This window comes from Petaurus breviceps, unplaced genomic scaffold (genome assembly GCF_028583685.1).
Source record: "Petaurus breviceps papuanus isolate PSGF00001 unplaced genomic scaffold, PetGlider_PUasm1.0 37, whole genome shotgun sequence".
Lineage (NCBI taxonomy): Eukaryota > Metazoa > Chordata > Mammalia > Diprotodontia > Petauridae > Petaurus > Petaurus breviceps.
In genome coordinates, this window is record NW_027186296.1 from 16,738,522 (window position 1) to 16,753,228 (window position 14,707).

A 14,707-nucleotide genomic window follows, 5' to 3' on the forward strand; every position below is an offset into this window, starting at 1 on the left:
TGTGGGTCTATTGTATCTCTCCAAACACCAGGGATGAAGGGCCAGTAGAGTTTCTGGGAAAGGAAGAAAAATAAAGTGGAGCCAGATTATGGAAAGTTTTGAATGCCAAGCTAAGGTATTTAGACTTTGTTGGGAGAGATTCAAGCATGATTCTCTATGGAGAAGTGTTCAGATAAGACTAGAGAAATACAGCTGTAAGAAAAAGCAAAAGGGAATGGAAAGAGTACTGAATTTTTATTCAGCAGGTCTGGAGGCCACACCCAAGCCTGCCACTTATTCTGAGTGTGCAGACATGTAAACCAACTATTTAGCCTCTTTGGAATCATTCCACTACCACTGACTTCCATAACTACGAGATAGGGGAAGAGGAAGCAGTGGCCTGACTTTAGTTGGCAATTCAAAGGTCAAGAGGGAATGAGATACATTTTTTGGATTTGTAAACTTAAACTTCAGGGCTCAAAGTCAGCAATGAGGGTACAGAAGAATCAAGATAGCCAGTGAACAGGGTGAGTGTAGGCCTGTAGCAGCAGCGCAATATTTATAGCGCCCACAGTCATGAAAAAGACTGTGTCTATAAATAGCTCATGATGTTTGATCGCAAAATATACCAAACTCCATATAGAGGAAAGAACTGAAGCATTTGTTTAGAGACTTGAAAACCCAATCCCAAAACCAGTAAGCCAATTCCATCATAGTATCAAAGATTTCCAGAAGCCATAATAATGCTGAGAGCCACAGCATCCTTCAGCCTTCCCACAAACCAATACAAGATCAACATTTACTCACAAACCTCTTTGTCTCCTCTCTCCCCCACCATCTGGCTAGCCCTGACCACCAGCTTTCTATGGGCTCTGCTTCCCTTCAGCAAACTCCTTCCACCCCAGGCTCCATGTGATTACATTCAGCCTATCAGGGGACAGAATTTATTTTCAAAGCAGGGAGGTCTTCAAACTCCCCCCCTAGATCTATTAAGAGGCAGGAAAGATCTTCAAATTCCCATTCTCATTACAAAACCTACCTTTGTCTGTCCTCATTCTATGTGAAGATTTAGACAAAGCAGTTGGAAATCCCTGCCAGAAATAGGATACTGACTGGAAAAGCATTGGCCACAAAAGGTTCCTGTCTGTTACAGATTTTGAGTCCATTCCCTAAGCTGTGAGTCCTAGATATGGGAGACTGGGAGGATGGGAGGGCAAATTCCTAAATATCCAGGAAGTTGTCAATAGCATCATGTAGAGGGGACAAGGCCAATTACTAGAGGAAAAAAGTGTGACAACGAAGTCTAGGAGTCTAAAAGAAAGGTACTACAGATGTAGGAGTGAGAATGTAGGGTTGGGGTTGGGGAATTGAGGAGTGAAAGAGAAAACAAAGCTTGCTACTGACTCGCTTTGACAACGTGCAGAAAAGCCAGGGGAAAATAAGCAGTCCATTTTAAAGTGAATATGAACTCAACCATCCCATTCAGAGGATCCGTAAGACCTGAACTATTAGACTTTAGGGACACAGGCAGATTTATGAGTTTTTATTTTTTGTTTGTTTAAATTATACTGCTGCTGATTAAGGTAGAGATTTCAGAAGAAGTAGAGAATTTGCCAAATGAAACATTAGTTAAAAAAAAAGATTTATGAGAAAGGGATATGGATTTTCTGAACTATAGTTTAAGACTATGAAAGCCTAGGATGGCGTGAACCTAATGACGGTCAGAACAAGTGCATTTGCCTAGAGATTTGAAAATCTGAACAACAGGTTTTTAAATTGAAAGTGTCAAGGAAATGAGAACAGTTTCCAAGCTGGATACCATGGAGGGAAACTGAGCAGATATAGAATAAAATAGTCATTCACAGCAGACAATATCAAGGATGAGGGCAATAAGAAAATTTGTAGCCTCACCCAACTACATAAATTCATGCACAGAGTATGGAAATAGAGATATTAAGGTAAAGAGATAAATTAGACTATTGACTGTCCAATGTGATATGCCTGAAATATAATGATAGAAGAGTGTATTTTATTCAAAAATATCAGGTTAAATAAAAGGAATAGTGGGGTATCATTATAGATTAGGAACTATACCCATCAATCAACAAGAAGTCATTAAGTGCCTACTACATGGCCAACATTGATAGGATCTCAGGAGACAAAGACAATAGTACCATGTGAGTTTTCGGGGAGGAAATCCATGATGATTGCTGTCCTTCATGCTTGAAGAGGACCAAAATGACATCACGATGTTGGGGTCAACATAGAGTGTGTCCAACTATGATTGATCAGATCACATGAGTTTGGAAGGTTCTACCACAGGTTGGGCACAAATAGTTCATATGAACGTTTGGAATGGAGATGTCTTTCTTTGGAGTTACTATAATTCTGCTTTGCTCAGAAAGCACACCTTCTTTGATGCAGACATGCCATGGTGGGCAGTCCTGTGCCTCTGTCTCCCTTGTCATGCAATCAATTCCTAAGTTCTTAAGAGCGACCTTAGAAGTGTCCTTTTATTGCTTCTTCTGTTCTCCATGTGAGTCCTTGCCTTGTGTGAGTTCTCTATGCAACAATCTTTTAGGCAAATGCATGTTTGGCATTCTAAAAACATGGCCAACCCATTGGAGTTGCACTGTGCAGCAGGGTTTGGAGTTCAGCTGGAGAAAGGGCCTCAGTGTCCAGTACCTTATCTTGCCAGGTGATCTTAAGAATCTTCCTAAGACAATTCAAATGTAAGTGATTCGATTTGCTGGCATGGTGCTGGTTTACAATCCGGGTTTCACAGGCATACAACAATGAGGTCAGCACATCAGCTCTATAGTTCCTAACTTCAGTTTGGTAGGCAGCCTAATACCTCTTATCTCCCAAATTTTGGAGCATCCCAAACACTGAGCTGCCTCTGACAATGCATGCATCAACCTCATCATCTATATGTACATCTCAACCCCAGAGGCTGCTTTGAGCACAATTATCTGTGATCAAAAAGTCATGCACCAGCTCTCTCTCCACTTTGGTCTTGGCTTGTAGCCTTTTCTAGTTAAAAAATTTACCACAGGTGTTGCAGCTAACCTTGATGCTGTTTTCATCCTCCTTGAAGGTTTCTGACAACCTCACTGAAAACATCATCCTAAAAAGCATCGGAGAAAGCCCACAGTTCTACTTCATTCCATTTGTGACAGGGAAAGTGACAGAGCATTGTCCTTTATCCAGAACCTGTGCAAGCACGATGCCATCATGGAACTGGTGTACAATACTGATGGACTTCTCTGGGCAACCAAATTTTTGCTAAACAAGCCCTCATGACTGGCAGCATCAAAGGCCTTGGTCAGATTGTTCTATTCTGCTCCTGGCATGTCTGCTGGAATTGTTGGGCAGCAGATACCATATTGACCATTCCTCAGTCCTTTCTGAAGACACACTGGCTGTTGGGTAGATGATCATCTTCCAGGTGAAGGATCATCCTATTAAAGAGGACTCTGGCAAGAATCTTGCTGGCAACCACTAAGAGGGAGATATCACCGTCCCATGATTGTTACAGGACACACTATTTCCTTTTCCTTTATAGAGATATATAGACAGGGACATCCTTGAATTCCTGGAGGATAACCTTCTCTTGTCATATAATTTGGAAGATTTCAGTCAGCTTTTGTAAGAACAATGGACTCCCTGCCTTGTAAATCTCTGCTAGAATAGAATCAGCATCAGGTACTTTGTCACACAAGAGAAGCCTAATGGCATTCAGGACCTCTTGTTCAGTAGGAAATTCTGCTAGAGGACTGACTTCAATCTGAGGTATATGGTCAATGGCTTCAGTATTGGTTGATGAGTTTGTTGAGAACATCATGGAAGTGCTCAGCCCATCTCTCCAGGATCATGTCTGGAGCTCATTAATCAATGGCTCCATCACTGATAGGTTGAGATTCATTGTAGGTTTTTGGCCTATAAATAGCCTTCAGGGCATCATAAAAGCACTTTGGATTACTATTAGCATAAAACTGAATTTCATTTTCCTTTTAAATGAGCCGACTCCTGTATCTCTCTAAGCTTTGCTTGCACTTTATTTTTTTTTTTGGAGGGCAATTGGGGTTAAATAACTTGCCCAAGGTTACATGGCTAGTATTTTTGTGTGGGTGTTGTGTCTCAGGCCGGAACCGAACTCGGGTCCTCCCAACTCCAGGGCTGGCGCTATACTCACAAGCCGCCCCACTTGCACTTTATTTTTGATGGAGTTAAACTCTGCCTTCTTAAAGACAGATGATCTATCCTATTGGTAAACCCAGTGGAGTTCTTGTTTTTCATTTAGTAACTTCTGAATTTCCAAAGATACAAAGACAATGCTACCATTGGAGGAAATTCATGAAGGGGGATGAAAGATGGAGTGTTTGGTTGAGGATCACAGGAGAAATAGAAGCAATATGGGGGTGGGAATATACAGCAGACCACCCAATAAAGGAGAAATTGAGGATAAGGAAATAGGTCACAAATATGTAATGAAACATGATATTGTAACAATGGAGCACTTCAATTCTTTGGATATTCGTTAAAACCATACTGGGATTTTTAGCTTGATTTGAGAAACATCTCCATAATGATTAAAACCATCTGGAAGTGAAATGGGCTATCTCAGGAGGCATTGGTCTTGATTATTAAAGGAAGGCTGGACAACTTGTAAGGGATATTGTCAAAGACATTCCTGGTTGGATATGGGTTGGTCTAAATGTAAGCTGTGAGCTCTCTTCTGATTCTGTCTGATCCATCTGATCCTCAACATAGCAAGACTTACTTGGACTAGGGGTGAGCTCTCCTGGAATCCAAGACCTCAAAAAAATGACAGCTTTACTACCTCCACTGATCAATAAACAGAGAAATTGTATAGGAAACTTTAGATGACTGGCCATTAGTCTTTGAACCCTGTTCTTTTGGTGTGTTTGTTTAATGCCTCTGATAATGAAGAAACACACTGGATAGAGAACTATGGGTCATCAGTCTTTGAATGTGTGTGTTGGTTCAGGGGAGCAAGTATTAGGGCAGGTATAAAGATGAATGAAAAAGAGTATTCCCACACTTTGCAGATAAGAAAACTGAGGCACAGAGAGGTTCACTGATTTACCTTTGTCCAAGGATTTGAACTCAGTTCTTCTGGGTTCTCATAGACTCCTTCAAGAACACCTCCAACACCACCTTCACAAAAGCTTTTCCTATTTCCTTCCACCACCTCCATCTCCTCGTCCCCTAAATGCTAGTGCTCTTCCCCCAACTACTTTGTATTCTGTATATGTTGTACTGGTTTTCCCCAACAGAATCTGAAGTCCCTGAGAATAGTATTATCCCATTGTTATATCCTCAGGGCCTAAGTGCCCGACACATAATAAGTACTTCAAAATATCTGTTGATTGATGGAGTACAATAAAAGTTATTCTGGGTTCAAAGGAAGACAAAAATGGAGAACTGAACATCAAGCTGATTTTACCAGTTACAGATAGACAAGTCAAAGTCTGGCCTTTGTGATTCTGATATTCCAAGATCATACTGGTTTACCTATTCAGCAACAATGTTAAGAGAGCTTTTTCTCTACATATATCCGGCAGAACTGATGGAAGATGTGATTATCAGTTTACATCTGAATGCATCAACTCAGAGGAAGGAGTAACTTGATAAGCCTGGTTTGATCTAAATTACCCCAGAGAAGAACACTTTAAAAGTAAAAGGAAATGGAGTCCCTTCCTGATTTCTGCCCAATAAACTATAACTTCCATTATAACTGTAAAAAAGTAGGGGAGGGAGAGGCGGGAAAAAAAGGAGGGAGAAGAAAGAAGAGTGGGAATTATGGGGGCATTTGCATTTGCTCTGCCTTAAGTCATACCTTGCTGGCTAACATCAGTTTCAGAGAGCTTCAGAAGGACATGCTCTGGTTAGGTGGTTGTGACTGGCATCCACCCCAAGAAAGAACAAGGAAAAAGGTGGTGAATTACTTTGTCAGTTTGATAAACTGTATCTGAAGGGGAAATGTCTTGGGGAAAAACAAAGAATACACTTCACTGAAACAAGAAGCCTGAAGGTCTTATGAGCTGAGGAGCCAAGATTCTCTGGGTAGGATGGATATTAAGCAGGAAAAAAAAATCATCCACTTACCTGCTATGATTCACCCCTACTGAAAAGGGGTTCCTTCCTGATGCTCCAAGCAGAAAATAAAACTGACACTAATTTTTACATATCAGAATTCATTTCAGACCAAGAATTCATAAAAAGCCTGTACCCTTGCGTGAGGTCAGCGTCCTTGTTTGCAGAAAGAAACATTCTGAATTCATTAAAAGTAAGCTGGAAAGACAGAATTTGTAGAAATAGCCATATTCTGCCAAATACATGTCAGTTGTCAAGTTTACATGACATTGTCGTAAGGCACTCAGGCTTCTATAGACATGTGTGAATGGGCCAAAAATTTTATTTGTGATCCAATGTTGTAAAAGTAAGCCAAGTCACCTTATACACACTGAAATCTGCAAAGCAAAAAAAAAAAATCACAGCTGGCTCCTGGCTCTAAACCCAGGAGAACACTGGAGAACCTTTATTTTGTCACATATGGGGCTTAGCAAGTCCAAAGTACCAAGCCAAATGAAGGTAACTGGTTTATTTGATGACCCTTATTACAAATACATTATTTTAAACTGCAAGATGTAACAACACTGTCTTCAGTCATACATAGGTGCATAATCCACCAAACAGCAGTACATCTGCTAAACATTTAAAAATAACATCCCCAAATATCAATTCAAGTTCAAGAACAATTAAGAAACTAAACTTTTTTTTAAAAAAAGTATGCTTAAGACCTACAAGTAAAACCAAAAATGAAAAAATGACTCCAAATTAAATTTCAAGCCATTTAAAGGTATCATGCTTGTTGAAGTGAATCGAATGACAAATCTGACTCACATTTAAAATGTTCTACTGTGATTCTGAAATCCCTGACAGACCCTAGTTAACTAGTCTCATGTAAAGTTATAGCAAATGCTAAATGAATCTGTGTCCTACCTAACTTGGCTCATCTTTACCAGTTAACAAAACAGATGTGATTTCTAGAAGTTGTTAATGATCTTTGTAATGGCAGTGCCCAAGGCTGCTTTGGCTTAGTAAAGTGCTATTTGCTGGACTGAAATGTAGTTGTTTATGCATGTCAAAATGTTTCACAAAGCCAGCTGGGTTCATTTCAGCTCCACTTAAAAAATAAGTATTGGCCAATGAAACAGGCCAGGGCAGAAAGACAAAATTTCCCTGCTGTGCCATCCTCCCCTGCCCCCTCCCCCAAATGTTTTCAAGCTTCTGAAAGACTGATACAAACCAAACTCTATAACTTGTCAAATTAATGTGGAAAGATCAGATGAAATCAAAGGAAAGACAAGGGTTTAAACCCCAGGGTTAAAAGAGTTCTGAGTTCTTGTTGCAATAGGAATATTTACAATGATAGGACCAGGAAAGTGTTAAGCATTAGAAATCCTGGAAAATATGCTGTTAAAAATTTTTGGCCCTGGAATAAATAAAATCCAGACTTAGTCTATTAAAAATATCAAAGTGATCCACTATGTGCCAACTCCATTTTATACTGTTATGTTTGTTATGCAGAAAACCCATTACTGAAGATAATACTACACTGATTGAATTATCAAAAAATATTTCCCTTCCATAAACTGTTGTGCTGTAATGCTACACATGTTTCCTTCTAACAACTACAATGCATGCACTCCTATTACAGGATCACAGACTTTAAGAATTGGAAGAAACCTGAGGTTGTCCATTCCAATCTTCCTCTCAATGCAAAATATTCTTCCTACGCTATCCCTGATAGATGGTCACCTGGCCTGAGCTTGAATACCTCCTGTGGCAGGGAGTTCACTACACCAAGGGGTGGGCAGTGTGGATAGCTCCAACTAGACAATCATTTAAGTTCCTTTCTACCTCTGAATCTATGAAACTGAGAAAGTCTTTCCTTAGAGTAAGCTACCCTTCAACTTTCTCCTGAGTTCTGTCCTCTTGAGTAATGCAGAAAAAAACTTCTCTTCCATGTGACAACCCTATAAATGTTTGAAGATAACTACCATAGTCACCCTCAGTCTTCTCTTCCTTAGACTAAGAAGCAGCTTTCAAATTTTCTTGTATTTTCACTGCCATAAACTGTTAAACGTCCCTCTTTTTTTTTAACTGTTCCATATCAGTTGACTATTATCATGCTAAAAATATATTATTGCACTCAAAAATCAAAAATACTGGCATTTTCACATTATACATTCCAGAAAAGAAAAGCTATTGCTTTTTCTAGGACTCAATGCTCAATTATTCTTTCTAATTAGAATGGAATTGACTAACAATGGATGTTTAGGGGGGAAAATGGAACACCTAAAGCTTGCCAACAGTTGGGGGCCAGGGCAGGGTTAGCAGATAAAACTTTGGTAATGAAAAACACATGTTCTCAGAATATGACTGAACTTTATATTTAACAGTATTTGGAACTATTGAAGTTCCCAAGTCACAAGATTAATTAGGTCACGTTTCAGAAGGGAAGCCACAATCTGAATTTCTGGTGGAGTAACTCATTAAAATGAAATAATTTAATTGCTGTGTGGAATTGTGGACGTCAGATTTTTTTTTCTCTACTCTTTATCAAATGCAGTGAACAAAACAGCAGACTGCCTGTATGTACATATGCCAGACTATAGTCTTCCAGGTGTTACAAGCTAGGCGTCTTTAGAAGCTGTGATTCACAGGCGCAGTGACTTAAAACTGGGAAAATCTTGCTCAATTTAATCTTTGGTACGGCCCCAATAACCACAGGACCTGAAGTCTAAACATTTCACTCCAGGACTTTGAGCAAGAAAACCAAGCCATAGGATAAACTAAAAAAAGAGACTGTTTTATTGTGACATTCATGACATTGAGCCCTTATTGATAAGGATGATTATGGGTACTCTTGGCACATGTTACACAATATTAAGATGTACGGTGGGCACTGAGGGTCATCTGATGGCTGAGAATGTTTACTGGCCCTTCCTGACCTCAGTGCAGTTTTGGGTAAGTCACAGACATTTCATCATTAGGTTGGTGTATAGTTAACAAGTAGTTGGTCTTAATAAGCACCATTATAAACCCTCACATTAAGGGTATTATTACTCTAGTTTACAAACGCTTCAATGATAAAAATAGCACGATTACAGTATACACACACTTAATTTACATGTACTGTATTATAGTCATAACTGAGATAAGCTACTGAGCTAACTTTGGTTGACTGAATTAATGAAATATTTAAACTGAATAATTGCAATTTGGCTTCTAAGTTGTGTAAATATTACAGTGCATTTATAAATCTAGTTTGAAAAATTACTAGCACCAAATAGATATTATAAATGGCTGACCTAGTATGTTGTAGTTGGAAAAGCAAAATTCAAAAATTTTAAAAAATTGAACTGTCCATCAATTGAAAGCACATTCATGTACCTCTGCTGAAAGGATGACATGTCTCAGCATCAATGGCCAACTTCCAATGGAAATATGTCCCGGTTTTCAAGATTCAACATATCATTATACATCATGCCAAGGCAGCTCAGCTACACTCATAGAAGCCTGAGAAAGTGGTTGTTTTGAGCTAGGGTATTCATCCTGTACCTTGCTTATGTAATAATACAATAGTGCTCACGCATACAAATGTAGTCGTGAAAGACTGTACCTATGATATGGAGAATCTGACTGGGAGAAACATTCAGTTCTACCTAACTATCTTTGTTTTTTTGCTTTTTTCATTATTTGGTCTTTGGTTGGTGAATTAATGAAGCAAAATCTGAATTTTCATTTTCAGGTTATCACCCAGTTCACCACTGAGGTAGTCTTTGTCATGTTTGTCTTCTAGCTGGTTAAGTTCCTTCTTTTTATAAAGAGGAATACTACTGATTTGTAATGAATAGGTTCCAGCCACTGGCTTCTTCTTTGAGAAGTGAAGATAGCTTATGCCTTCCTTTTGGTTGATCTTAAAGAGGCCATCTTCATTCCCAGATTCAATTAAGTATCGATTGTGATTTGTTAGAGTTGTAAGGGCTGGAAGGAGTTCCAGGATCCGAACTTTGTTACTGATTGAGGAAACATTGAAAGTAAAGACAGCTGTCTTCTCAACATCCCAACTTGCCAGACTCACTGGGGCTTCCATCTCAGGCTGATCCTGTGGAATAAGGACACATTATAATTAGTTTCTTCTGAGTCTATTTTTAAAAATAAACATTAAGCATTTTTAAATTTTCTCATGTGACAAGATCTTTAGCATCACAATAGTGATGTTAAACGGCACAATAGGATCACAAATTCCTAGATTTGGAGCTGGAAAAGACCTTAGACACCATTAATCCAGTCCCCTCATTTTATAGATAAGGAAACTAAGGGGCAGAGAAGTTTAGTGATTTGCCCATAACCACACAGTGTCAGAGGAAGGGTTTGAACCCAAGTCCTTCCTGATTCCAAAGCCAGTACTCTACCTACCAAACCATTTGCCATGTTGAAAATGCATGGTCAGGAAACTTTAAAACTTTACCTAGCTAAAATAATGGAAGACCAAATCTGATCTCTTTATTTTACAGATGAAGAAACTGAAGCTTACAGAGAGAGACCAGGTGAGTTGCCTGAAGTCAGACAAGTTATCAATAGAGGTAGGGTGACTATAGTTCCCTTGACCATTAAATTTAGCAGTTTCTATTCTTTCCATGTAGAGAGACAACAGGGGTAAAATTATTTAATATTAAAATCATAAACTGACCAAGAGATAAACCAATGTGAAATCACCTATAGTTGGGTCTTATTTGGTAATTGTTTTGTTTTTAATTTTAGAGGGCCACACCTCAATCTCTATTGACACTGGGCTGCTACACAGATACTTTAGGATAGACCTACTTTTAAAAATTTTATTCACATATTCAAAACCATACATCCTAAATATGTACATTCCAAATGATGATCCTCCCATAGCCAGCAATTCCAACTGAAATTCTTGCTCAGCTCTCTGTACTAGGAGGTGAACATATGTACTGGATTATGTGGCCCCCAGGGCCAGATGTCTTTGTGTCTGAGAATCGACTCTAAGGCTGCAGCCGTCGTAAGGCGTAGGAAGCCAGGCTGCTAGAGCTCAGTGTTATTTTTGCCCTCCATCCAACTTTCCCCACACACTCCACATGGCTCTTTTCAGCAGAGTGACCTCCTGCTTCCAGGACTTGGCGTCCTCATTTGGGGCACACGATGTCACTTTGCTACTCTGCCCACCTGCTGTCCTGGCTCTCAGGCCTTGTACTTTGGGCAGACTTTGGGTGGGTGTTTAACATTCTTGTTTGGCGAGACAGAGGAAATGAGCAAGTATGTGAAAATCTTCAGATGACCACTCCCTAAGAGCAGCAAGGAACTTCAGAAAGCCCCACAGACACTTGTAAAATGCAGTCTAGATCCTAGGGAATGTTGAAATATCTAATTAAGGGGTTGGGTTTTCCTCTGGCAATTCCTTCACACTTTAGAGCATCTCTGTGGGGGAAACCCAGGGCCCCAGAGGCTTTTCCCCAATAAGAGGGATCAGACAGGAAAGAGGCTCTTTTCTCACTTACTTCTGCATCAAGGGCATCAGTTTCATTAACACTCCTCCGTTTCCGGCCACGTTTTGGGTAGCCATTGATTTTACATTCATAGCAAGCTTCAGGTGAGAGGGAATTGTCATCCACTTCTCCACTGACAGGAGCCTCAGGACCCCGGCCCATCCCCATTCCAGAAACACAATGCCTGAAGAAGGAAGTGAGGCAAATAAATTCTTCACCAAGACTATAAGATAAAGGATTAATCACGTGCAGAATTTAAACAAAGCATGAGCTCTTGGACTGATAAGAGTCAACTCTAGACTGCATACTGCCCCTTCAGATTATCTTCCTGTTCTAAGACCTATCATTTAGAGGTTATTTTGCTTGACCTATGGTATCAGGGGAATTCCCTATCTCCCTGCAGCTTTTGTCACTTCCTTTCTACTATCCTGTTTCTTTGTTGAATTATTTTCTAAATGTAATATAGCAATCAGCTGGCAGTTAGCATTAAAAAAGAAGTGGGGGGGGGGGGGGAAGTGAATGTGTGAAATAGTGCAGATAAGTGAGTTTTTGGTTTTTTTTTGTGGATTTCAAGGTCCCCAGGAACCAGTCTTTCTCTTCCCTTTATACAAAAGTTTGCACCTCCTTGATGTAGTGAGTTCCCCAACATTAGAGGTAAGGGGTGAATCAACACTTTGGGCAAGGATACTGGACTAGATGAGCTCTAAGGTTTTAGAACTTCAGCCTGAGAGCTAAAATGGACCTTACAGGTCATCTAATCCAACCTCCTTAACTTAAAATAAGGAAACTGAGGCCCAAAAAAGTTAACACAATATTTTAATACTTGAAAGATACGTAACACACAAGAACTAAGTATCAGAGCTAAAAGTCAAAGCCAGGTATTTCAACTTTAAATGCAGAACTTTATTCACTGCATTAGAATCTTGTGATTATCTGGAAATCAGACATTCCAAAAGATTTCACTGGGGATCATTTGAAGAAAAAGCACTGGAAAGATAGGAAAAAAAATCTAAATTCACCATCTCTCTTAGAAATACTTTCTAGCTTTTGACACCTTTGCTTATTTGACAACTTGATGGCACAGTGAATAGAGTTCTGGGCCTGGAGGCAGGAAGACTCCCTGAGTTCAAATCCAGCCTCAGCCACTTATTAGCTTTATGACCCTGGGCAAGTCACTTAACCCTGTTTGCCTTAGTTTGCCTCATAAAATAAGCTAGTGGAGAAAAGAGTAAAGCATTCTAGTACCTTTGCCAAGAAAACCTCAAATGGGGTCATGAAGAGTTGGACACAACTGAAATGACTGAATAACAGTTTATTTGATCTCTGTGTTAATTATTTCAGATGCTGCAAAGATGCCTTAAACATGCTTCATCTCTTAATTACCAGTCTAGACCCAGGATTCCACCTATCTCTGTCCTGACCATCAGGAAGACTCAGGTATTGGACATATGACTTGCTGATCTCTTAATCCATTCCAGACAACAGTCCAGAAAAACAAAAAAGAACCTTCCTTCTTCCCAACAATGGAGTGAGCTTTGGGGCTGAGCTGAACTGGGCTAAGGACAAGTACTTCAAATACATCAGGTATTGGAATCTATTCTGTCACTGTGCCTACTCACCCACTCGCCTTTTTTGTCTCCATTTTGGGACTGATAATCAAAGCAACACTGATGCTGCTACTTGGAAGAGTGTGCCAACCTACTTTCCTGTGGTTCAACACAAAATGACCTACAGGCTCTTAAGGTCAAAGCTCCTTTTTCAGATTACCTATATATGTATATATGTTGTCTTTCTCCAACAGAATAAAAGTTCCATAATGGCAGGGACAATTTTATTTTTTCTTTGTCATCCTATTGCCTAACATTGTGCCTGGTATGTAAAAATGCTTAGTGAATAGAATTGAATCGAAGGGGAGTAAAACCCTGGGTGGATTATCTAGTAATCTGTAATATCTGTACTAATGATCCTCACAATTAGCCGTAGGTATCATACGCTTTAAAGATATAACACATGTACGTAATTAATTCATGCACTATGATCCACATATTAAAATGTGCTCATTTTTACATTTACAAATGGCCACATGAATTCTGCTTAAAGGAAGGAAACTAGTGAGAGCCATTCAAAGATGTGAAAAACACAAAACTCAGACTTGTGCCAGGCAGAATAATAAATCTACATCTAAAAGGAAATTAGTTCAGCTACTTTTCAGAATTCTAAAAGCATTTCACAATAACAAGAGCTATCATTTATATAATGCTTTTAAGGTTTGCAAAGCATTTGACAAATATCATCTTGTTTTATCCTTACTTGTTGTAAGGATAAATCCTGTGAGTTAGGTGCTGTTCTTATCCACATTTTGCCGATGAGGAAGCTGAGGCAGACTGGGTTTTTAGTGATTTTCCCTGGGTCACAGATGTAGTGACTGAAGCAGATTTGAATTTATGTCTTCTTGACTCCATGTCTCTCTATCCACTGTATCAATTCTACTTCGCTAAATTCAGAAGCTCTTTTAAGTATACATCACTACTATTTGCTTTAATAATCTGACTTGATTCTGAGTATCCCTAAAATAAAATTTTCTGAATTTGGTCAGTTTCTTCCCTATATTTCACAGAGAGATGCAGCAATTTGTAAATGGGCAAGTTGTTGCATTTGGGTCTGAACATCTGTATGTATCTGGTGCATGTGCACATATATGTATTATTTGTTTCCATACTTAAAGGAAAATCTAGAGAGGCTAGAGTATCTAGAAGCAAAGTTTGCAGAGAGGTCAAGAAAGGTGAGGATTGTGAAAAGGCTATTAGATTTAGCAAATCAGAGATGACTGGTAACTTTGGATAGGTTAGTTTCAGGGGAAAGGAATAAACATTTGTATAGCACCTATATACTATGTGTCAGGATTGTGCTAAGTATTTTTTTTTGTCTTTTGGAGGGCAATTGGGGTTAAGTAACTTGCCCAAGGTTACACAGCTAGTTTTTTTGTGTGGCTGTTAAGTGGTTGAGGCTGGAACCAAACTTGGGTCCTCCTGACTCCAGGGCCGGTGCTTTACTCACTGCACCACCTAGCTGCCCCGGTGCTAAGCATTTTTTACAAATATTATCATTTTTGATCCTCA

The 14,707-nt window shown here is 39.3% G+C and overlaps 1 protein-coding gene across 4 annotated transcripts in view; it reads right to left on the minus strand.

Annotated features, from left to right (window-relative positions):
* Nucleotides 1–6,592: 6,592 nt before the first annotated feature.
* The window catches only part of FBN1 (fibrillin 1), a 305,284-nt gene continuing 297,169 nt past the window's right edge, over nucleotides 6,593–14,707 (minus strand). For all 4 annotated transcript variants that reach the window (XM_069097991.1, XM_069097992.1, XM_069097993.1 and 1 more), the window contains 2 exons: nucleotides 11,601–11,772; nucleotides 6,593–10,180 (listed from right to left, as the gene is read on the minus strand). In XM_069097991.1, the coding sequence (XP_068954092.1) occupies nucleotides 9,791–10,180; nucleotides 11,601–11,772 (562 nt within the window). In that variant the 3' untranslated portion in view covers nucleotides 6,593–9,790. The remainder of the gene's footprint in view (nucleotides 10,181–11,600; nucleotides 11,773–14,707) is intronic.